At 39.7% G+C, this 23,393-nt stretch overlaps 1 protein-coding gene across 1 annotated transcript; it reads right to left on the bottom strand.

Annotated features, from left to right (window-relative positions):
* Nucleotides 1–2,394: 2,394 nt before the first annotated feature.
* On the bottom strand, nt 2,395–12,834 carry CA1 (carbonic anhydrase I). Its single transcript, NM_001075466.1, has 7 exons — nt 12,731–12,834; nt 12,048–12,245; nt 10,456–10,574; nt 7,596–7,691; nt 6,812–6,874; nt 3,925–4,080; nt 2,395–3,082 (listed from the first exon to the last, which is right to left on the bottom strand). Exons 1-7 carry the CDS (start codon nt 12,765–12,767, stop codon nt 2,966–2,968), a joined length of 786 nt encoding a protein of 261 aa, NP_001068934.1. The 5' UTR covers nt 12,768–12,834; the 3' UTR covers nt 2,395–2,965.
* Nucleotides 12,835–23,393: the final 10,559 nt, after the last annotated feature.

The following is a 23,393-nucleotide window of genomic DNA, read 5'->3' as shown; positions in this document are numbered from 1 at the left end:
GAACTGCCTGAAGTATTTGGTATTTATAGATAATCATGAAGATAATGTTCAGAATGTAAGTATTTCCTTATGCTTTCCTGGTCTTAGGTACAAAGAGTGTCGATGACTTTCAGAGTGATTTGAACCCATTATTATCTGATGATCTCTTCCTCAAAAGATTTTTTCCTTCTAAGCCTTTTTATTCTCGTTATAATTCTTGGTTAGTCTGCCCACAAATAAATGAACAAATTCATAGAGGTTTGGATTATCTTTTTTTTTTTTTTTAATTTTTCATCTCTTTTACAATGGGACCTCATACCAACTCAAAATAATATTTTGAAAATAGAAAGACAGCAAGGGGATATTTCATGAGCTATACTGGAAATATACTGGTATTCTATCTCTAAAGACCTGTTATAAAAAATGAGGCACAAAAGCAAAAATAAATGTTAAGAAGAGAGATAGAGACCTGGAGTCCGTGGTAACTCAGTTATTTTTTTATAGTTTAGAGTTAGGCTCTCGTCCTGGGGACCAGGATTGACTTTGTTATGAGGAACCAAAGAAGGGAATGAGTCCCTAAATACTCTAGAAATCTATGTCAGATTTCACATATGTAGAATTCTTTTCATTTTATGGGGAGGTAGGGAGAAGTTTCATAGCTTTACTCACGTATTTATAGAATCCATGATCGCCAAAGGGTGAAGAACCACTAATATAGAACAACCAGAATTACAAGAAAGGACAATTTTCTCTTTTGAGTTCTGTCAGGAAATTAAATCTTTCAACATTTCCCCCCTTCGCTTCCTTTGCCCTAATTCTCTTTGATGAATTTAATGCTTTCAGAGTTATTTTGCTGAAGCTTATCGAAATGAATAACTTAGAAAATAGCTGGAGGTACCTGGACTCACAGATTAACTAAAGGGTTTCATGAAAGCTCAGCGTGATATTTATGAAAAGGGTGGTCCTAAGACAAAAGACACCAGGGAGTAGAAGCAGCTTTCTACTCTTGAACCTATTGCTGAGCCCATCAGCTGGCAGTGTTATTCTGGATGGGTAGAAGCCCAGCAGATTTGGCATAAAGAAAGTCAGCTGCCAAACATCGGGGAAGAGACAGAGAATCCTTGCAGGACGTTCAAATCCTCCACCTAAGTTGGCAACAAAGGGAGAGGGCACAAAACAGGAACGTGAGTCAAACATTCGAGCTGCATGCTTAGGTGATCCGATGTCTTGTCCACATGCCTCCTCTCAGCAGCTGCTTTTATCCGCTACTTCAGAGAAACGTGGACAGCTCCCATAATGCACCTCGCAAGCCCTGCCAAATATGGGAAATTCTGGCAGAAGCAAGTAACCTGGAACCATGCTTTCCAACTGGCATTTAGCTAAGGGATAAGGTTTGATGACCATCATATATCTTCTGTCACTTCTTTGCCCTTTCCATACTAAGACTTACAGACGTATTTAAATCCTGGAATCCATTTTTAACTTTCTTAAAAAAGAAATATGCGTCATCAAGTCAGGTCCTTTTCTTATCCTTGCCATGAGATTTATTTTTAAATTGTTCAGTTTATTTTCAGAAAATACTTTCAAACGTTATAGGTCCTGAGCCTCTTTGCAAAGGTATTTCTTAAAATCATACTCCTCTTTCTTTGGCCCTCATGTTGACCTTTGATAACTTAAGCCGAAAATTTTATCAAGCCTGTTTCAGGCCTTCTCAATATCTGGAAAATATATATTAAAACACACAGTCAGAGTAGGTTTGCAAAGAAAGTATTTAATTCTTTAGAATGCTTATGGGGGCTGAGATAAATGAAGTGCTCCTTGGCCCTGCCATTTTTTAATAAAGATTCACTTAAATTCTGGGCTCCAAATAAAAATTTCCAAAGATGTCTCCTAGGATTTTGAGGTACAAAGATGTCTCCTAGGATCTTTATTGCCCTCAGAGCAGTAAAGAATCTGGTTTGTCTGTCTTTTTAACCATGATTACATGAGAAGTTTTGACTGATTCTGTGACATTAGACAAGACTGGAACATGGGAATGGATGTGGGTTTTGATCACCATTATGATTTCTCAAAGAAGCGAAATAAGTAAATCACAAAACTAAACACTGGACACAAGATTTGTAGAATTCTGAGTGTAGATATGGCTTCAGAAAGAACTGACTTCAGGTTAAGTACACACCAGACTAAAAGATTATGTGATGTTTCTATATGATTCTAAGTCAAGTGATTCCTTCATTATTTTTAAAAATAAGTCACAGGTGATTTTTCTTCCAAATTTGACGTACAGATTCTTCATGTAGGCTAGTTATAATGATGGAACAGCCCCACTGGCCTTGCTAACAGGTGGAGGAATAACCAGAAGTGTCAGTTCTTATATGAGATACATGGTTTTCATAATAGAGCATGCAAACGGTAGCAATGTTGGGCCATTTATTTCATCATAATATAAAATCCAGTTGTCATTGTAGCTGCATATTTGTCTTCAAGAGTAAGCAAATGAATTCTTAACATTTCATCTCAAGCTGCTCTTAGGTCATTATATTTGAGTAATAGACCTGATATTGCATCAGAATAATGTTGCAAATGAAAGCATAAGATTCTCAAATGTAAATAGAGTAGAAACCTAATGCCATTTAAAAGTATAGTACATAATAGACAAGAAAAAGGGGATAAAATGCTTTTTGGTCCAATTAAACGGAATAAAATGGGAAGGGATAAAAGTCATTAAGAAATCAAGTATGCCTTAATTGCAAGATAAGGAAGTCAATGCAATAGATTTGAATTTAAGCTCAAGTTTAGTGAACTTCCAGATTACTATTTGAGCTCAACAGAAAGAAGAAAAAGATTTTGCATTCTGCAGAGTAAATTCGCAAGCAGGCTGTCTTGCTAGTATTGAAATAAACGTGTTTTTAAAGCTTGTTTTCTAGGATTATGTCAGAAGCAGAGCTGTGCTTCTTGAGGGAAGATGAGCTTCCTCTTGGGCCCTTCAGAATGAAGCTTTCACTGTCCTGCCGTTCAGAGGCTGGGGTGGTCGGTTGTTCTGCTTGATGTGGACTTCTCTATCGCCTTCAGCATTTGCCAGCAGACTGCGGAACTGCGCCAGCTTGAGGGAAGGATAACATGTTTAGAGAAGGAAAAGCTATTGATGTCACAGAGAACACTTTTTTTTTTTTCTAATATGATTGATGCAGTGTTATTTAGAAAATCAGGTTGAAGACTGCAATGGTTTCACTGATGGAAAGGGAGGAAGCCAACAGTTCTTCCACATGTCTTTGCACCAAGCATTTGGCTTAAATTATCAATGACTGACTGGATTAGCATTCCAGCTTTCTCACACTTGGGTAAGAGACTTCCCTGCTTGGCGCCTACGTTTCCAAATGGTACTATTTCACTGTGTTTTGGTGAAGGCTAAATGGCTCAACACAGATAAGGTTCTTAGAATGGCGTTTGGCATGTAGCTTAATACCAACAGGTCACGCTGCAGGTTTGCTGTGAGACTTGACTGACAGAATGTATGTTAGGCACCTGATGAAAAGAGCTGCTCAATCAATGGCAGTTTTTATCATAATTATAAACAATGATTAATGAGATATTTTACAGAATATTGAAGAGCTTAAGCTTTAAAAAAGAATGAATAACCAACGTCAACGATCAAGGTATGCCACTGGAGAGTCACAGTTCCCCGAAGAGGTTGGACTTTTCCTTATTAAGGTGAAAAGAAGAGCAGGAATTCTGAATCTCTACATAAAGAAAAAAAAGTGCTTATAAATACACTCTACTTTTTGACTATTAAATAGACCTGATGTCACTAATAAATCTTTTCAGTTGAAAGGAAAAGGGAACTCTCTAAAATCGAATGGAAATAATAATTTCCCTCAGTATGAATTGAACTGATATTCCTGCTTTGCATTTCCAATTCCCACACATGCCCCTCTGACATTCTACCTGTTCCGAGCTCACACTGATGGTCTCTTTAAAGATGATCCAGGTGACACTCTCGTGAAGAGGAGGGTGAGTCAGTGAACCAGAGTAGGCCCAGTAATCCAGGGATGGAGGCAGGAGGACAGAGGGGTCGAAATTTGTGAATGGAGCTTTCTTGTTCTGAAAGAAAAAGATAAGCAATGTATCATTATGCCCTGACGTAAAATATTTACATCATTGCACATATGACATACATATTATTTGGTAGATAGGTCTTAGCAAAGAATTTAATCAGTTTTTCTACTATATAGTATTGCATGACTGGTATGTTTGTGGTGGCTCAGCTGCCCATTAATGCAGGAGACACAGGTTTGATCCCTGGGTGGGGAAGATCCCCTGGAGAGGGACATGGCACCCACTCCAGTATTTTTGCTGAAGAATCCCATGGATGGAGGAGCCTGGTGAGCTACAGTCCATGGGGTCACAAAGAATTGGATACCACTTAGTGACTAAACAACAACATGTTTGTAGATACAAACAGAAAAAGTAACAGATGACTGAAAATACACTACAATAGAATTGTGACTGATCTTCTTCCTCCTTCATTTGGCTAAGTATAAGCAGAGGTTAAACATTTGTTTATCATCTATATTCTTTATTCTTGTTTCTTTACTGATTGGTCATATTGGTATATACAAATAAATTGATATTCATATGTTAATATTTTATGTAGTCAACTTGATTAGAACTTGTGTATTAATTATGTTGATTTTGTAGTTTTCCAGGTGGATGTCAATGATCATATCCTCTACACTTAAGGCAATGGCACCCCACTCCAGTACTCTTGCCTGGAAAATCCCATGGATGGAGAAGCCTGGTAGGCTGCAGTCCATGGGGTCGCTAAGAGTCGGACACGACTGAGGGACTTCACTTTCACTTTTCACTTTCATGCATTGGAGAAGGAAATGGCAACCCACTCCAGTGTTCTTGCCTGGAGAATCCCAGGGATGGCGGAGCCTGGTGGGCTGCTGTCTGTGGGGTCGCACAGAGTCGGACACGACTGAAGTGACTTAGCAGCACACTTGATGATAGCTTTGTCTCTGTTTTTCTAATATTTATCCTAATATGTGCTCATTTCTTTCCTTATTTAACTACATTGAATGGACAATAATTGGAATGTTCATTTGTGGTGGTCACAATTGACACCCTGGTCTTATTCTTGATTGAAATGAAAATGCTTCAAATATTTCACTATGAAGTTTGATGCTTGTTTCAAATTTCTAGTTGATATTCTTTCTTAAGTTCAGTTTAAATTTTAGAGGAATATTTTTCTTTCTTTCTTTTACTCTTCAGGAATGGACATTGAATTTTAATCAAACATTTTTCAAGCATCTAACAAGTGAAATTTGCTAACGTAATGAATTATATTGAGAGGTAGTTTAATACTGAATCATCTTTGCATGCTTTGGGTAAATTCTACTAGTTTGAAAGCATGGCTCTTTTAACATACTGTTGAATACGATTTTCTGTAATCTATTTTAATATTCCTTTTAGCTACACTGCTAAGTAAGATTGGCCTATGATATCCTTTTTGTGGTGTTCTTACCCAGTTTGTGTATTAGGTTTCATTAAATTAAATTAATTCCTTGAATTAGGTTTTTTTGGTCCCCTAATCTAGGCAGTTTAGTTCAAAGTGGTACGATTGTTTATTAAAAGTTGTGTAACATTTGCCCATAAAGTGGTCTGGGCCTAGGGTTTCTTTTACTAGGTACATTTTTTTTAAACTATTCTTTTCGACTTCTTTTTATATTATTGGTCTATTTAGACTTTCAACATATTTTGAGTCAGTTTCTCTACGTTTTCCTAGACATTCATCTATGTGATCTAATTTTCGAATTTGCTCATGTAGTGTGGTACTGCTGACCCTTGAGCAATGTAGGGGTTGGGGTGCTGACCTCTTGAGCAGTTAGAAATCCGCACATAAGTTTATGGTCGTCCCTCATAATCGTGGCTGTGCATCAGCAGGTTCATTTAAGGGACCATTGTGTGGTGCTGGAGCAAGCATTTATCAGAAAAATAATCCACAGGTCACTGGACCTGTGCCGTTCAAACCCATGTTGCTCTAGGGTCCACTGTACAAACTTTTCTCTTTTAAAACCTTCTAATGCATCTTGAGTTATGACCCATTTCCTTATTTGTAATAATTTGTTGTATTTCTATTTTCCCCCCATCATTAAACGTGCCAAAAGTGTCTTTTTTGGTTGTTTTTTCCCCAAAGAATTAGTTTTTCACTTTATTGAAAAAATTTTACCCGTATTTGTTCATTTTCTTTCTTATTTTATTAATGTTTTACTTCATGTTAATTAATCATTTCCTTCTACTTTCTTTTCATTTATCATCTTTTACATTCTTGAATTGAGTGCTTATTTACCTGTAAACTTTCTCACTTTATAAAAGTGTAATTTTTTTGGACTCAACATGAACTAGATTTATTTTATATAAAGGTATGATAGTTCTACAAACTGTGAATGACAATGGCAAATCTCTGACAAGATTTAACTCTTTATTATCAAAATGGTGAAGCTAAGGTCAAATATATCAGAACAACCCATCTTTTTCTAAGCTGACAGTGGGCATCATAGTTATGATGTATGAAAAGGCTATGAAAACTATTCTTCTACAGGCTTCATCTTGCTGAAATAGATAAGCGGTAACCATGAAAAGCGAAACCCAAATAAATCACTGCTCAGAGACCTCAGAAACGAGGAACGTGTAAGCAGCACCTTGATTTTCGGATTGATGGTTTTGCTCAGGTCTTCCTACTCCTCACATCAAATATGCAATTAAATGATTTCTGAGGTTCTGTAGATTCTTGTTCTCTGATTTAAACTAACTTAATGAGTCTATTTACCTTATTTTTAACTGCTTTTAGGGCATCAAGTACTTTCTGAAGGTTTGGGTTGGCCTGACCCACCTGGAGATTAAAAAAATAAAGTGTGAGATAAAAATGGTTACCAAGTAAAATCCTATTTAGTTACTTTAAAAAAAATTAAAACCAGTAACTGAAGAAAAGATATGCAAGTCAAAATACAGGAATTTAGCACAACTAAAATACAAAAGCAAACCTCTTTGGTCTGTTCTATTAATTCTAGTCAGTAAAATGAATGGTATGTTACAAGTGTTCAATAAAGATTCACTAGAATTACTATAATTCCAAAAGTTAGTCACCCAAATATCCTGAATTTAATAGTAATTTCCATATAGGACTTTTCAGGGACTCCCCTACAGAAGATTTGAATCTTCCATATTAAATATCAGTTCAACTTTCTTTACGGGACAAAAGTCCTCTTCATATTTTTTTCTGATGAAAATTAAATTGATAAACTCCTGACTCCGTGATGTAGAAAGTTTAGAAGAAAAGTGGAAGATGAGCTGAAAAATAAAAAAATTAGTGCCACCATCAACACCCTCCCATTTCATCTCTGCCTGAAATGTATTTCTCTCTTCAAGAGGGGAAAGTCCAGCGGAACAAACATATACCAGAGACCTGCTTGCTCACCTGTGCAGTCACTAGTAAACGGGCACATTTCAAAAAAAGAGAGACGCAAACATCTCTCTGCTGTATTTCACCCTAGTTTGCGGTCTGATTGGTAAGGAATAATTTTAGCAGAGCTCCGAGACGCTCTACGACTCACCTTCACCAAAACGCCAATCAACGCCAAACCATCAGCCTGCGAGGCAGCATCAGCGAAGCTGGGGTACTTGGCAGAATTCCAGTGAACTAAATGAAGCTAAAAATCACAGCATGATGGACCAGTTATTCATACCATGGTGAAGGGAAAAAGCAGGTTAGACCTTAACATGTTGATATATACAGATACATCTTGGCTTGGGTAGAGAAAACTTGTGTGACCCTTTATCCAGGGCATGGGAAGGGCTATGTTTGTACTCTTAAGAAGGGTTTTCTTAAGAAAATAGAGTTGAAGAGAGTGGGCATGTTGCAAATCCTGGAACCAGTAAGTAGAACTTCTTTTTCCCACAATATCATAACTATTCAATATTACTTCTTAAAACAAAACAACAAAAGACAGACACCTCTCTGTAAGGTGTGAGAAGATCAAGTATTTCTGGCTAACTAGTTTGGAGACAAAAACTGAAATAATTTTCTAACTTGAGGTACCTGGTAACTTTGTGAGAAGGGGCTCCTGAGATGTCTGGAGTGGTGGCCAAGGGCAGGTTCTCCTGATCGTATCCAGACACCTTTCAAACCAACATCCCCTGCCTACCTTCTCTGTGAAACTCTAGACCTGTATATCCAAGTGCGTGTGCACGTCTCCTGATGCTTTCTTGATATCTCCACATGGATGCCTGATATGCATCTCAAACTTAACACAGCTAAACTAGCACTCTTGACTTCCTCTTTTCCAGATCCGTTTCATTTTCCCGCTTTAGGAAAAGGCATCACCTTCCATCTAACTGCTCAACCGAAAACTGCAGTTATTCATTCTTACTCTTCTCCACTGATTGGCATCCATCCTTCCACGCAGCGCGTGGATGTGACTTTTGCACTTAGTCCACAGCTTTAAGGCTTTGCATAACTGCTGATTTTCCTCTGGGAAGTCAAGTCAAAATGGCAGGATTTTGACTTGAATTATGGCTGAACTCAAATGCTACTCCTGAAAAAGTCTTTTTCTGACCACCTAATGTCAAGTGATCACCGGGTCGCTTGGATGACTCTAAACCAAAGCAGTCTGCCCCCCGCCACCCACACATCTCCTCTCTGTCTTTGCTCTGTCTTTCTCCACACCACTCCCCTCTCCTGGTCTCCCTCCCACCCTCCCTCCTACCCTCTCTCATACACTGAACTTAGTGACTGAGTTCCTGTCACCTCCAGCCTGGATTAACTTCACTTTTCTCAAATTAGATAAGAGATTCATTGATTCAGATTTCTTCAGTTCAGTTCAGTTCAGTCGCTCAGTTCTGTCCTACTGTTTGTGACCCCATGAACCGCAGCAGGCCAGGCCTCCCTGTCCATCACCCACTGCCGGATTTCTTAGATACAACCAAATATCCTCCCCCAGACGTAATACTATTACTAATTTAGACTTTCAGCCCATTTGATTTCAGTCCACTTTCAATTTTATGAAAAATAAATAGGAAAAAAACAAAACATGTAATAGATTTCTGCACCATTGAAAGTACCTAGCCTGGCTTTCTAGTGTAACATAAAGTAAGTTTTAGTTGTATACTATTCCCAAGTCTTCTATCAAAATGAATACTACACATACTCTGTACCTAAGAATCCTCCTTACAAAAATGCTCTACACAATTGCTTTCACTGGTGTGTAAGATATTTGTACAAATGTATTTATTGCCCATTTTTTTTGTAAAGAACAAAAAACAACAGCAGAATGAAATGTGAAAGGCATTGCAATTGTTCCTATGTAGGAGTTAGTTAATAAATTCTAACATATGCATACATGGAAATACCGTACAGACTTTAGGAATTCCTACTGACTTGGAAAAATGATCATGATCATTGGTAAATGAAAAAAAAACAAAAAAGATTGTTGCAAAACTATGTGTATTACAGATTCATTCTACAAGAGTAAAACAAAAAAGCCAACCAGTCTGTGCTGGTACAAACTTATTGAATAGTCATGCATACAAAGAACAAAAGTTTTTTGTTTTCAGTCTCCATACCCTCTGTTGAGAGTTTGATGCACATTTTCTTGATTTTACTGTGGATATACAGGCAGAATGTCTTGAACTGAATCACAGACTTCCATGTGGAGGCAAGTCAAGAGGCCAGAGGGTAGTGGCCTGCTGCCAGGGAGCCCCAAACCCTCATCTAGAGTATGCTACTCGTTGTGATGACTCCTGAGGTTAAACTGGCCCTCTTAGTCAAATCTTAATGGAGTGCCTCGGCCTGGCTACACCTCTGCTGTGGGTGTGTGCACACTCGAACCTTTAAATGAGAAGAGAATGATGGTGTGTTCCCCCTGGGGCTCAGAGCTTTAAAAGGACAGCAGCAACTCCCCTTGAGGATAGCCTGATGTCAGACAGCAGTTTCTGAGACATTCTGAAATGAAAGCAGATTCTGAGGCCCAGGAGTTTGACTGCAAATTCACCTGCCTCCCTCATGTGAAAAATTCTTCTCTATTGCCAAATGCAGTGTGTCACTGTTTAAGTTTAAATGAGCAAGGGAATTCTTTACAGGCCTCAAAATGCTCATTCCTTTGGGCCATTGAAATTGTGTCTTAAGTGATAAGGGGGGCTTCCCTGATGGTTCAGACAGGCAAAGAATCTGCCTGCAATGCAAGAGACCCTGGTTTGATCCCTGGGTGGGGAAGATCCCTTAGAGAAGGGATAGGCTACCCACTCCAGTAGTCTTGCCTGGAGAATCCCATGGACAGAGGAGCCTGGTGGGCTACAGTCCATGGGGTCACAAAGCGTTGGACATGGCTGAGCGACTAACCCACATCCACATGGTATAAGGGTGGTACTTCCGGGAGAGCTCTGTATGGCTCCCCCTCACTTACTACGCTACATTACCTCTGCAGAAAATTTGGCTCCATCCACTAAGTGCTCAGAGCCACAGTCATCTGTGATGCCCCAGTGAAAATGGAACTGCCGCAGCCTGTAGCTTTCAGATAGAGGACCCCCTTTCAGCACTAGAAGAAAAAGGAAACTGCTATTAGTGTTACAGTCATGAGCTCCAGCTTGTCTTTGCATTTAATACAAATTAACATTAAATTGGGGCGAGTAGAAATGAAAATAACCAGTAGTCCAAAGTTTCCGCCTTGTTGGTTTTTCCCCGTGTCCACAATGATGGGCTTCAGAGGTGCGGAGCACCTTCAGATGGTGTGTGAGTTACATGGTTCTCAGCACATGGGCTATAATTTTATCTTTTCCTGTTTTCAGGAAAACATATTGGAAGATGAGTGAATTCTAGGATTAGAGCTCTTTCCTTGATTCTGCTTTAGTTTATAAGTTCATTCATTCTTTCAACAGACAGTAATGGACAGTATGCATTAAGATATCTAGCAATTTATTTTTAGTAACAAATCACTCTGCATGTATCTTGTAACTGATCAAGATACAAGAGGGTATTCTGACAGCTTTACTCAGAATCCTAGCCAGGGACCAAAAGAAAGTTCCAGCAGGATGGTAGAGTCACTTTTAAAATTCTAACACTGAAGGATCATTTTGCTTTAGAGAGTCTGTCCAACCATATGAGTAATAAAACACACGTAGTACCAGACCTAATCCAATATTAACAAAGGACGTAGCACCAAGATGTCTAAAACTTAGGCTCAGAACCTTGAAGGAAAGTGCTATGACTAACTTTGCCTTTTGACAGTAGAGCTGATTTATGAAATTGTCATTTAGTAAATTATTCAGTAAACAGTTTTGAGATTTTTCCTGTGAGCGAGGAAGTATGTTAGATTCTGGGAGATGAAGATAATTCAGATACTATGATTTAATAGGGAGAGGGGAAGCTAGACAAAAATACTTATGCACAGAATGATTCCATGCAAGATACACCCAAGACCAGTTTTTTTGGTTTTTTTTTTTTGGTACTGGTACCCAAGCACTTCACGAGCTGGTGATGGACAGGGAGGCCTGGCATGCTATGATTCATGGGGTTGCAAAGAGTCGGACATGACTGAGCGACTGAACTCAACTGAACTGAAGCAATTCATTGTTATGGAGCCATTTTCCTGGCCACAAAAAATAAATATACTCATCGGGATCTGTATTTCTTCCCTAATGCACTCCTCCAACCTCATCTCAATTAGAAAATATTTGCCTTTTCAGATTTTCTATTCATGATGATTCCAGAATTTTGTGAAAAAGTACTGTTTATTCAGAGGGTGTAAAGTTAGCATAAAGATATTGGAAACCAGAAAAGATGGAATAGAGTCACTGAGAAGGAGAAGGGCTGAAAAAAGACTGAGCTGGGAGTCGCCAGAATCACCTTTAACACTTGGAAATATTTTTAAACTTCAAGACACCTCAGTAGATGGCATCAATGCTACCCGTGTGCACCCACTGCATATGGGTGTTCATGTTTCTGAAAGCCCTACTGTTTACATTTCCCCAGTAAAGTCAAAGACACAAATTAGAAGGACCTTTTGGCTCACCTGATCTATTATCACTGTCCTCAAAGTTTACATGAAAGGAATGTCCCACGTTGACGATTTCTTTGGCTGTGGCTGGATTGTAGGAGACACTGAGGGGTTTCAGAGAGGGATCACGCTTGGTTTCACTGGTTTTGATGTCGATAGGAGATTGGTTATTTCCATTTGCGATGGGGTACAGCTTGCCCCAGTGTTCAGGACCTACCAGGACGAACATGATTACAATCAAAACTGATCTAATGCTTGAGTCCAAGTTTTAGGAATATAGTTTTACTAGATTAGGATTTATCCAGGTATCTCAAATGGTATTCCGGTTAGCTTAATGGAAATCCCAGGTGTGAGAATGCCCCTTTTCTGTGCCACACTGGCAAGTAGTGTCTTTGTCGACAGAAGTCTCATAGTCTATGGGATCAGACTGTACATATTTTGCTGTTAGCAATAGACCTGTCCATACATAGGGAGGGAGAGAGGTTGAGAGGCAGAGAGGAGAAAAGAGGCAGAATACATTTTGTAGACATCATGGGCCCTAAGGACGACTGTTGACAACGTATGCAAATCTGGTGTAAGTCAAAGGCACTTCAAACCATTAATCTATGACTTTACCATTATTTTAAGTGCTCAATATCTCTTTTCCTGGAAAAGGGAAGAAGCCGTTATTTGATCTACATGAGCAGAAGAATGCTTACCGTTTTCACCATCATATCCCCAGTCAGGACTTGCCATGATCTTCTACTTAGTTTTCTTTTCCTGAAAACAAAGACAATACCTGGAATAACTGACTGTAACTGAGTGTGCGATAGACAACTGAAACCGCAGTTCGCAGGGTTTTTATAGAAAGTCTCTGCCTTTGTGCATGTGTGTTAGTCACTCAGCCCACTATTTCATCATCTTTATCTATCAGGAAGTATATGCATGTTAAAAAAAAAGGTATCGTTTATAAAAGCTCACAAAGGTAAGGTCAATTCCAATTGCTTTATTCTCTTATATTGTTAAAGAGAAATATCAAAATCTTAGCTTCTGCAAAACCAAGCCCTGTCATTCTCATGTTAGTAGAAGATATGGCTGAGTTATCACACATGATGCTTTGAATTTCCAGTTAAAAAGGACTGTGCATTTGAGATTCCCAGCTTTTACCCTTGCTGGACACTCAAGCAATACTAGCAACAGGAATTGAGTCAGGAGAATAATTTGCATATTTACAGGCAGATCAGAACCAATATCATGATGTTAATTTAAAATCAGATAAGAGAACCACTAATCATTTGTAAGCAGAAATATTACCTTGTCAACAAAGATCCGTCTAGTCAAGGCTATGGTTTTTCCTGTGGTCATGTATGGATGTGAGAGTTGAACTGTGAAGAAGGCTGAGCGCCAAAAAATTGATGCTTTTGAACTGTGGTGTTGGAGAAGACTCTTGAGAGTCCCTTGGACTGCAAGGAGATCCAACCAGTCCATCCCAAAGGAGATCAGCCCTGGGATTTCTTTGGAAGGAATGATGCTAAAGCTGAAACTCCAGTACTTTGGCCACCTCATGCGAAGAGTTGACTCATTGGAAAAGACTCTGATGCTGGGAGGGTTTGGGGGCAGGAGGAGAAGGGGACGACAGAGGATGAGATGGCTGGATGGCATCACTGACTCAATGGATGTGAGTCTGAGTGAACTCTGGGAGTTGGTGATGACAGGGAGCCCTGGAGTGCTGCGATTCATGGGGTTACAAAGAGTTGGACATGACTGAGCGACTGAACTGAACTGAGTCATTTGTAATACATTGGGTTTGCAGTTTGTAGTATATTGTAAATTCTTAGGGAAAAACGCAAGCTTTTTGGCCAACTCAATATATTATTGATGACAGTACATTTCAAATACATACAAGATGAGAGTAAAGTTCCTCATTTTTGAGCAGTATTGGAATTCACAGATGGAGATTTGTTTTATGTGTGAGCACAGTCATGTCCAACTCTTTGCAACCCCCTGGACTGTAGCCCGCCAGGCTCCTCTGTATGGAATTCTTCCAGGCAAGAATACTGGAGTGGGTTGCCATTTCCAACTCCAGGGGATCTTCCTGGCCCAGGGGTTGAACCTGTGTCTCTTGCATCTTCTACATTGGCAGGTGGATTCTTTACCACTGCTGCTGCTGCTAAGTCACTTCAGCTCTGTCCAACTCTGTGCAATCCCACAAACAGCATCCCCCAGGCTCCTCTGTCCCTGGGATTCTCCAGGCAAGAACACTGGAGAGGGTTGCCAGTTCCTTCTCCCTAGAGCCACCATAAATGGAGAACATTTTATTAAGACTGAAATTACATACAGCGCAATACTTTTTTACACATCAAATATTCAAATAGAAGCCTTTCTTTAGTATAGTTCTATATAGGGAAAAAAACCCAAACAAACATGCCTGCTAATGCAGGAGATTAAGAGTCATGAGGGTTCGATCCCCGTGTTGGGAAGATCCCCTGGAGGAGGAAACGGCTACCCACTCCAGTCTTCTTGCCTGGAAAAATTCCACGGACAGAGGAACCTCGTGGACTATAGTCCATGGGGTCCCAAAGAGTGAGGCATGACTGAGTGCTCACACACGCATACGATTTATAGGGCATTTTCATATTATTTTACCATCAACACCATACATAAAAATCCTATACAATGAGTTATCATTTTGCAGCTGAGAGAAGTTGAGGGGTTCACCACAACCAGGGAGAAGCCAAGGCTCCAGCCTCCACATCTAGTTGCTTTCTTTGCCTCCATCTCCGCTGAAGGCCCTGCTGGCCGAGCCAGGAGGTGGCTGATCCCGTTTCCCATCTCTGCCCATGATCCTCTTAAGTCCAGCTGAAGCCTGCACGGAGGAGAGACTTGCCAGCTGTTGAGTGATGAGAAGATTCACAGGACTTGTCAAGGAGGCAAAGAAGAGTAATGAATGTGTGTCAGATCTTGGCTAGGTCTGCATTCCCAAGGCTCTAAATGTGCTCAGAGGAAACGCAACCTGAAAAAAGCCTTCATAGTAACGCTTTCCATGCCTGGGAGTCATACCTCCTTCCATATTCGCGTACTGTGAGCTCCCTGGGCATTCTGAAGGAAGTGGGTCTGTCACAGCTCTTAGCCAGGCTTATCAGAGCCACGTTTTCTGCCCCTTTTGGGTGCTGACAGCCCACCGGTTCAGACATAGAATGGGAAGACACCTGAGTTTCCATTCCTCACTTTAGTAAGTGGAAAGAATTATTACGTAAAGAGAACTTTGAAAAGATAGCATTTATTGAGGGTCCAGGATATCTCAAATGCTATGCTAAAAGCTTATGTGCAGCAAATCATCAATTCTCACAATAAGCCAATCAGGCATCAACATTTGTATTCCACACAGGAAGAAACTGAAGACAACTCCGCAGGGTTATAAATGCTTGTAAGTGGATGTGTACATTGGGTCAGGCGAGGGTTTAAACCTAGATCTGTTTGTTTCCAGTGCTTGTCTTCTTCCTTGACTTTCCACTGTCAACAAATACCCATTAATCTTCACTTGATTCTGTTTGCAGAAGGACTGACTTGGTGGATCCAGACTAGTCTGTCTCAAGACGACCAATAGTCAGTGTTGACCCTTCAGATCAGATCAGATCAGATCAGATCAGTCACTCAGTCGTGTCCAACTCTTTGCGACCCCATGAATCACAGCATGCCAGGCCTCCCTGTACATCACCAACTCCCAGAGTTCACTCAGACTCACGTCCATCGAGTCAGTGATGCCATCTAGCCATCTCATCCTCTGTCGTCCCCTTCTCCTCATGCCCCCAATCCCTCCCAGCATCAGAGTCTTTTCCAGTGAGTCAGCTCTTCGCATGAGGTGGCCAAAGTACTGGAGTTTCAGCTTTAGCATCATTCCTTCCAAAGAAATCCCAGGGCTGATCTCCTTTAGGATGGACTGGTTGGATCTCCTTGCAGTCCAAGGGACTCTCAAGAGTCTTCTCCAACACCACAGTTCAAAAGCATCAATTCTTTGGTGCTCAGCCTTCTTCACAGTCCAACTCTCATATCCATACACGACCACAGGAAAAACCATAGCCTTGACTAGACGGACCTTTGTTGGCAAGGTAATATTTCTGCTTTTGAATATGCTATCTAGGTTGGTCATAGCTTACCTTCCAAGGAGTAAGCGTCTTTTAATTTCATGGCTGCAGTCACCATCTGCAGTGATTTTGTGCCCAAAAAAATAAAGTCTGACACTGTTTCCACTCTTTCTCCATCTATTTCCCATGAAGTGATGGGACCGGATGCCATGATCTTCATTTTCTGAATGTTGAACTTTAAGCCAACTTTTCACTCTCCACTTTCACTTTCATCAAGAGGCTTTTTAGTTCCTGTTCACTTTCTGCCATAAGGGTGGTGTCATCTGCATATCTGAGGTTATTGATATTTCTCCCGGCAATCTTGATTCCAACTTATGTTTCTTCCAGTCCAGCGTTTCTCATGATGTACTCTGCATAGAAGTTAAATAAACAGGGTGACAATATACAGCCTTGATGTACTCTTTTTCCTATTTGGAACCAGTCTGTTGTTCCATGTCCAGTTCTAACTGTTGCTTCCTGACCTGCCTACAGATTTCTCAAGAGGCAGATCAGGTGGTTTGGTATTCCCATCTCTTGAAGAATTTTCCACAGTTCATTGTGATCCACACAGTCAAAGGCTTTGGCATAGTCAATAAAGCAGAAATAGATGTTTTTCTGGAACTCTCTTGCTTTTTCCATGATCCAGCAGATGTTGGCAATTTGATCTCTGGTTCCTCTGCCTTTTCTAAAATCAGCTTGAACATCAGGAAGTTCACGATTCACATATTGCTGAAGCCTGGCTTGGAGAATTTTGAGCATTACTTTACTAGCATGTGAGATGAGTGTGATTGTGCGGTAGTTTGAGCATTCTTTGGCATTGCCTTTCTTTGGGATTGGAATGAAAACTGACTTTTTCCAGTCTTGTGGCCACTGCTGAGTTTTCCAAATTTGCTGGCATATTGAGTGCAGCACTTTCACAGCATCATCTTTCAGGATTTGGAATAGCTCAACTGGAATTCTATCACCTCCACTAGCTTTGTTCGTAGTGATGCTTTCTAAAGCCCACTTGACTTCACATTCCAGGATATCTGGCTCTAGGTGAGTGATCACACCATCGTGATTATCTGGGTCATGAAGATCTTTTTTGTACAGTTCTTCTGTGTATTCTTGCCACCTCTTCTTAATATCTTCTGCTTCTGTTAGGTCCCTACAATTTCTGTCCTTTATTGAGCCCATCTTTGCATGAAATGTTCCTTTGGTATCTCTGATTTTCTTGAAGAGATCTCTAGTCTTTCCCATTCTGTTGTTTTCCTCTATTTCTTTTCATTGATCGCTGAAGGCGGCTTTCTTATCTCTTCTTGCTATTTTTTGGAACTCTTAAGGTATTGACCCTTAGGTTACTTTATTTTAGATTTAGAGTCTCAGGTTGCCCAGAAGCACATAGAGGGATAGAAATAGGCTACGCTTTGTCAGTTATTGCTCTTATTTCTTTGTTCAGTTGCTAAGTTGTGTCTAGTTAAGACGCCTGCTGACTGATACTTTGTTAAAAGTAACTTTAAGTTGAACTACTGTATTAATCAACCTATTTGAGAAGAGATAAGTCCCTTTTTATTTCATGATTACATGACAATTCATCACATGAACGTTTAACATTCATATAGGAATGGTAATTTGTTTAAAGTTCAGGCACAAAATTGGCTTGAATCCTAACCATTATGACCCTTTATTCGATTATGTAGCTTGGGTGTGCTTGTTTACGACCACGAGCAGAAAGCTATACAGAGAAAGATGTACAATTTAAAGAGCATCTGTGGTTTACATCCTGACACGCCTCTCATTTACTTTCACCACTTTTTCTGCTTACAAACGTCACCTTTCAGCTTAATATCGGCACTAAATCCAAATGTCCCCTTTGTGTTCCTTCCACTTTCACCTGTAACATCCTCACAGGACATTTTTCTGAGCCTATAATCTTTGGACTGCTTCTGCATACCGAAGAGTTTAGTCTACACTGAACTCTGCTCTTCTGATTTAAACAGTTTATTCCTTAAAAACCATCAAGGATGCAAGCACATATGTAGAAGGTTTCCCAAGCCCTGTTAGAATATTCCAAAGAAATCCATAGGTACTTGGAACTGAAGCAGGAGCAGGTAAGCTGATGGAAAAACATATATATATTTTAAAAGTACTGTAAAACTACATAAGTCAATTTTGATAGAGTACTGGTTAATTGATAACATTTAGAAGTATCAAGCTATATGTCAGAAAATGGAGAAAATAGGAATAAAATATTGTAGTATTTGAAATAAAAAATTTTAAATGTTGAAAGAATGCTGTGCAGAATGTTTAATTTTAACAATTACATTGGTTTAATTTTCAAATTTGATGAAAGTGTATTAATGGGCTGGGGGAGAGGGAAGAAAGATTGCTTTCTTAACCTTCTAAAATGGAATTTTAAAAGTCAAATATTTACTGAAAAAAAACTTACAGCTAAAATGTTGATATTATCTTTACTCTTAAACCATATGCCCTAATTTTATCTCTTGACCATCCTTTGCAGTAAATAAAATTCTTGCAGCAAACACACAAACAAAAAGAACTATAAAGAGGCTAAAAGATTTATGTGCTTCCTAAGACGGCTGGATGGCATCACTGACTCAGTGGACATGAGTTTGGGTGGACTCCGGGAGTTGGTGACGGACAGGGAGGCCTGACGTGCTGAGGTTCATGAGGTCACAAAGAGTCGAACACGACTGAGCGACTGAAATGAACTGAACTGAACTAAACCGAACCGAACTAAGTGGTGCTAGTGGTAAAGAATCTGCCTGCCAATTCAGGGCGCATAAAGACATGGATGTGATCTCTGGATTGGGAAGATTCCCTGGAGGAGGAAATGGCTCCCCACTCCAGGATTCTTGACTGGAAAATTCCATGGACCTAGGAGCCTGGTGGGCTACAGTCCATGGGGTGCAAAGAGTCAGACATGACTGAGCATCTGACACAAAAGATTTACTGTGATTAAGGCCAGCTAGTTACGATGCACACGGTTAGGAGTATTGCAATAGACTAGAAAAAAACTATGGGTCACTGAATAAGATTAAAAACGATGATCTAATTCAGTTCTCACAGAAGACTTGGGGTTAGGTTAGTCTCACTCCACTTTTAAAAAGGAATGACTGAGGCTCAGGATATTCCAGTGGACAAGGCAGGATTTGAATCTAAAACCCCAAAGCGCATCCTCTTCCCTATTTTATCACATGACTGTCTTTAACAGGCTGTCCATAGAAGTTTTGCTTTAAACTTTCTGAGTGCCGAAGAATTGATGCTTTTGAACTGTGGTGTTGGAGAAGACTCTTGAGAGTCCCTTGGACTGCAAGGAGATCCAATCAGTCCATTCTGAAGGAGATCAGCCCTGGGATTTCTTTGGAGGGAATGATGCTAAAGCTGAAACTCTAGTACTTCGGCCACCTCATGCGAAGAGTTGACTCATTGGAAAAGACTCTGATGCTGGGAGGGATTGGGGGCAGGAGGAGAAGGGGACGACAGAGGATGAGATGGCTGGATGGCATCACTGACTCCATGGACGTGAGTCTGAGTGAACTCCAGGAGTTGGTGATGGACAGGGAGGCCTGGCGTGCTGCAATTCATGGGGTCGCAAAGAGTCAGACATGACTGAGCAACTGAACTGAACTGAACTGAACTGAATAGCTGATGACATTTATTTATTGAGTAGCATCAATTAACTTTACCGAAGATAATTTTAGGGCCCTAAAATGTAGAGACATTTTCTCAGTGTTTCACAACATTTGAAAACCATAGTTAGGCGACTCTACATTTTAAAGTCTTAGTGTTTCTTATCTGAGTTTTTTTCTCCTAGTCTCTTAAATGAACATTTTCCTCTGATTCCTACTTTCATATTTTAAAATTGAGAACATGAACTATTATGAGGGCAAGTAAATTATGATGAGTTCCAAGTTTAAATTTATAATTAAAAATAGTTCTTTGGTAGAGAAGGAACTAAGAATGTGAAAAAATGATGTCTCATTATGGTAGAAATCTGTAAATGCCACTGAAAAGAAATTCCAAAAGACAGTAGCAGTTCTATAATCTTAGTATTCCATAGGATGCGTGGATTTCCTGGGACCCATATTTTCCCTAAAATTAAGAAATATACATAGTGAAAATCAAGTGTCATGTTTATTAAATTGGCATAACTCTCACATCGCTTCTTAATGTCCCTGCTTCTCCAGAATTGATATTGTTTAGGGTGACAAGAGAAAGCTTAATTCTAGTGAAGTGGGACATGGAAAATGGTAATATTAGCTCGGACATTTCTGCAGTAAGACAATTGGAAATTCTGCTGAATCAATTTAAATGGCTGGATTATTTCTTCCAAACTGGTCTTTCTCTCGCCTTGTAACCAGCTGTTTTACCAGCTTCATCCTTTCCAAGGAGGTCTGTGTCCACCCCCACCACGGGGTTCCCATTTTAGGGCTTTGCACTTGCTCTTCCCTCTGTCTGGATTTCTCTGTGTCCAGGTCTTTCCACAGGCTCAGATATCACCTTCTCAGAGACAGGTTTCCTGACCTCCAAACTGAACATATTGCCCAGCTCTCAGTCACTCTATTACTTCCTTCCATCTTAGGTCTTTCATTATCTTTGTTGCATCTTGAAATTATTCATTCTTTTCCATTCTGAAATTTATTTGTTTACTTGCTTGATACCTATAACCATCTCTATAGTGACACCTTGATAACAATGGGCTATTTTATTGTTTTTTTATTTCACTATGTTAACTTTAATTATAACATGCATGGTAAATTGTGGTGTTCAATAAACAGTTTAGAGAGAACTATTAAGTGGTCATTTTGAACTTTAATTATTGTATTTTTATAAAGACTTGGAAGAATAGAACCTTCATCGGGAACTGCTGCTGCTACTGCTAAGTCGCTTCAGTCGTGTCCGACTCTTTGCGACCCCATAGACGGCAGCCCACCAGGCTCCCCCATCACTGGGATTCTCCAGGCAAGAACACTGGAGTGGGTTGCCATTTCCTTCTCCAATTCATGAAAGGGAAAAGTGAAAGTGAAGTCGATCAGTTGTGTCCGACCTCTATCGACCCCATGGACTGCAGCCCACCAAGCGCCTCCATCCATGGGATTCTCCAGGCAAGAGAACTGGAGTGGGGGCCACTGCCTTCTCCATCATCAGGAACTACGCCCACCCAAATGCACTGGTCTGAACTCAGGTGTGAATGAGCTTTGCTGGAGGTAAACTCATGTTCATATTCGGAACTCAGAAAACAGAGCTTTCCCTTTTCAGTTCTATTAATGGAGGAACGAAGGGACCCGTGTGTGTCTGTCAGTCACTGCTGGGAGAGTGAGAATGTTGGTCTTTATAAGTGTCAAATTTTTAGATACCTTGTAAGTGTCAAAACTTAACTCTTGAAATGTGGTTTGAAGTTTTGACATACAAATTTCATAAATCCCTAACTCTTAAAGAAAAACTTTTAACTTGATATTTTCTGCATTGGAACATTTTATTTTTATTTCTGAAGGCAGTTTTAAAATTCACTAATGAATATTTTTCTAATAACCAAGTTAACCAAAGTGACTTTAATCCACAGCATAGAGGCTCTGGTTTCTTACAATTTCTTGCTTTTGAAAACATTACATTTTAAATATGTCTAGTTGATTGTCATACATGTTAAAAATCACTGATTGGAAAGATATATACTGAAAACACTGAAAATATAGGCTTATGCACTTTAAAGCTAATTGTTGAGCCTCTTCTACTAGATGAATGGGTAACTTGAGCAGGTTAAGTGTGTTATCCTTGTATTTATTTTCAAAACAGACAAAATAATATTTATGTCTTATCTCCTATAATGTTTAGAGAATTAATGAACTCCTCTATAGCAGATGACATAGTTAAACAATATTTTTCATCTAAAAAGAAAATAGTATGTATAATGCTTTACAAACCTTAAAATACGGCACAAATGTAAATGATTAACTTCAGCCTCAAAAAAGTTTGATTTTTAACTCTCAGGTAAATACATAAGATAAATACATGAAATTAAGTAAAATAATTCAAGTGATTGCATGTGGCCTGAAATTCAAACAGTTGTGTAACAGAAATCAGCTTGCCACAGATTAAACTAAATCCCACATGTAAACACAAAAGGAGATAAGTTCTCAAACTTAAATATCAAGGGGGTGGAAGTCAGTCACATCAACTGCCTTGTAACATCTTTCATGCAAACTTTGTTGGGGTCCATCTACCAAAAAGTTATTTGAAGAGTTAAAAACATTTTTTCCTGACTTCCCAAATACTTCTGTTAGCTCTCAAACCATTTTTATCAAAGGCTAGATTTCTAAAACAAGTTTGCGACTGAATACGTCCTCTCTTGACCCTGTGGTTTGTAACATACAGGCTGCAGATCACTGGCTTTGGAGTCACGGACACGTGAGTGAAAATGCACATGCGTGTCTCATCGAGTCCCTTACTTTTGGGAGATGACCCGAGCCAGTTTGGACTGCTAACAAACTTCAAGCTCTTTCAGGGGCGTTGCATTAGTGGTATTGTATTAATGGTATTGTAGGAGAAGGCAATGGCACCCCACTCCAGTACTCTTGCCTGGAAAATCCCATGGATGGAGGAGGCTGGTGGGCTGCAGTCCATGGGGTCCCGAAGAGTCAGACACGACTGAGCGACTTCACTTTCACTTTTCCCTTTCGTGCATTGGAGAAGGAAATGGCAACCCACTCCAGTGTTCTTGCCTGGAGAATTCCAGTGATGGGGGAGCCGGTGGGCTGCCGTCTATGGGGTCGCACGGAGTCGGACACGACTGAAGCGACTTAGCAGCAGCAGCAGTAGTGGTATTGCAGCCTTTTCAGAAGCATCTGGGGCCTATATGAATCAGCCTTCACAATCTAACTAATGAAAGATATGCTTCAAAGAAAACATCTCTGATCAAATACATTTAGACACTTTTGCAAAACTCTTTTAAGAGGAATGTCATCTTCCTGACATGCCTTCCACCTTTAGGAAGAATACAAATATGAGCAGCCACTGAAAGAAATATTTACTTTTTTACTAGCTTTTAATCTCTCTAAGATTTTAAAAATCCTTTGAGCCTTTTACTAGTTCCTGACTTCAGAAAAGAAAACCTTTTTCCATTCTTTTCTTTTTTAATGCTTTTTTATCTATTGGGTCAACATGCTAACAACAACAGAGTGATAGCTTGCTCTGCAGGGGATTTTGAATCGAGTGTTCAAGTCAGGTCCATGATTAAGTGAAGACAAACCTAATAACC

This window comes from Bos taurus, chromosome 14 (genome assembly GCF_002263795.3).
Source record: "Bos taurus isolate L1 Dominette 01449 registration number 42190680 breed Hereford chromosome 14, ARS-UCD2.0, whole genome shotgun sequence".
NCBI classification, from domain to species: Eukaryota; Metazoa; Chordata; class Mammalia; order Artiodactyla; family Bovidae; genus Bos; species Bos taurus.
This window is presented reverse-complemented; position numbering and strand designations above follow the sequence as displayed.

What these genes read in the sequence shown, in the direction of transcription:
- CA1 (NM_001075466.1), bottom strand. Translation starts at nt 12,767, where the DNA reads ATGGCAAGTCCTGACTGGGGATATGATGGTGAAAACG. An exon ending in GGGATATGATGGTGAAAACG is followed by an intron (nt 12,246 to 12,730) that starts GTAAGCATTCTT and finishes TCGTCCTGGTAG; the next exon opens with GTCCTGAACACTGGGGCAAG. An exon ending in TGATTGGCGTTTTGGTGAAG is followed by an intron (nt 6,875 to 7,595) that starts GTGAGTCGTAGA and finishes TTTAATCTCCAG; the next exon opens with GTGGGTCAGGCCAACCCAAA.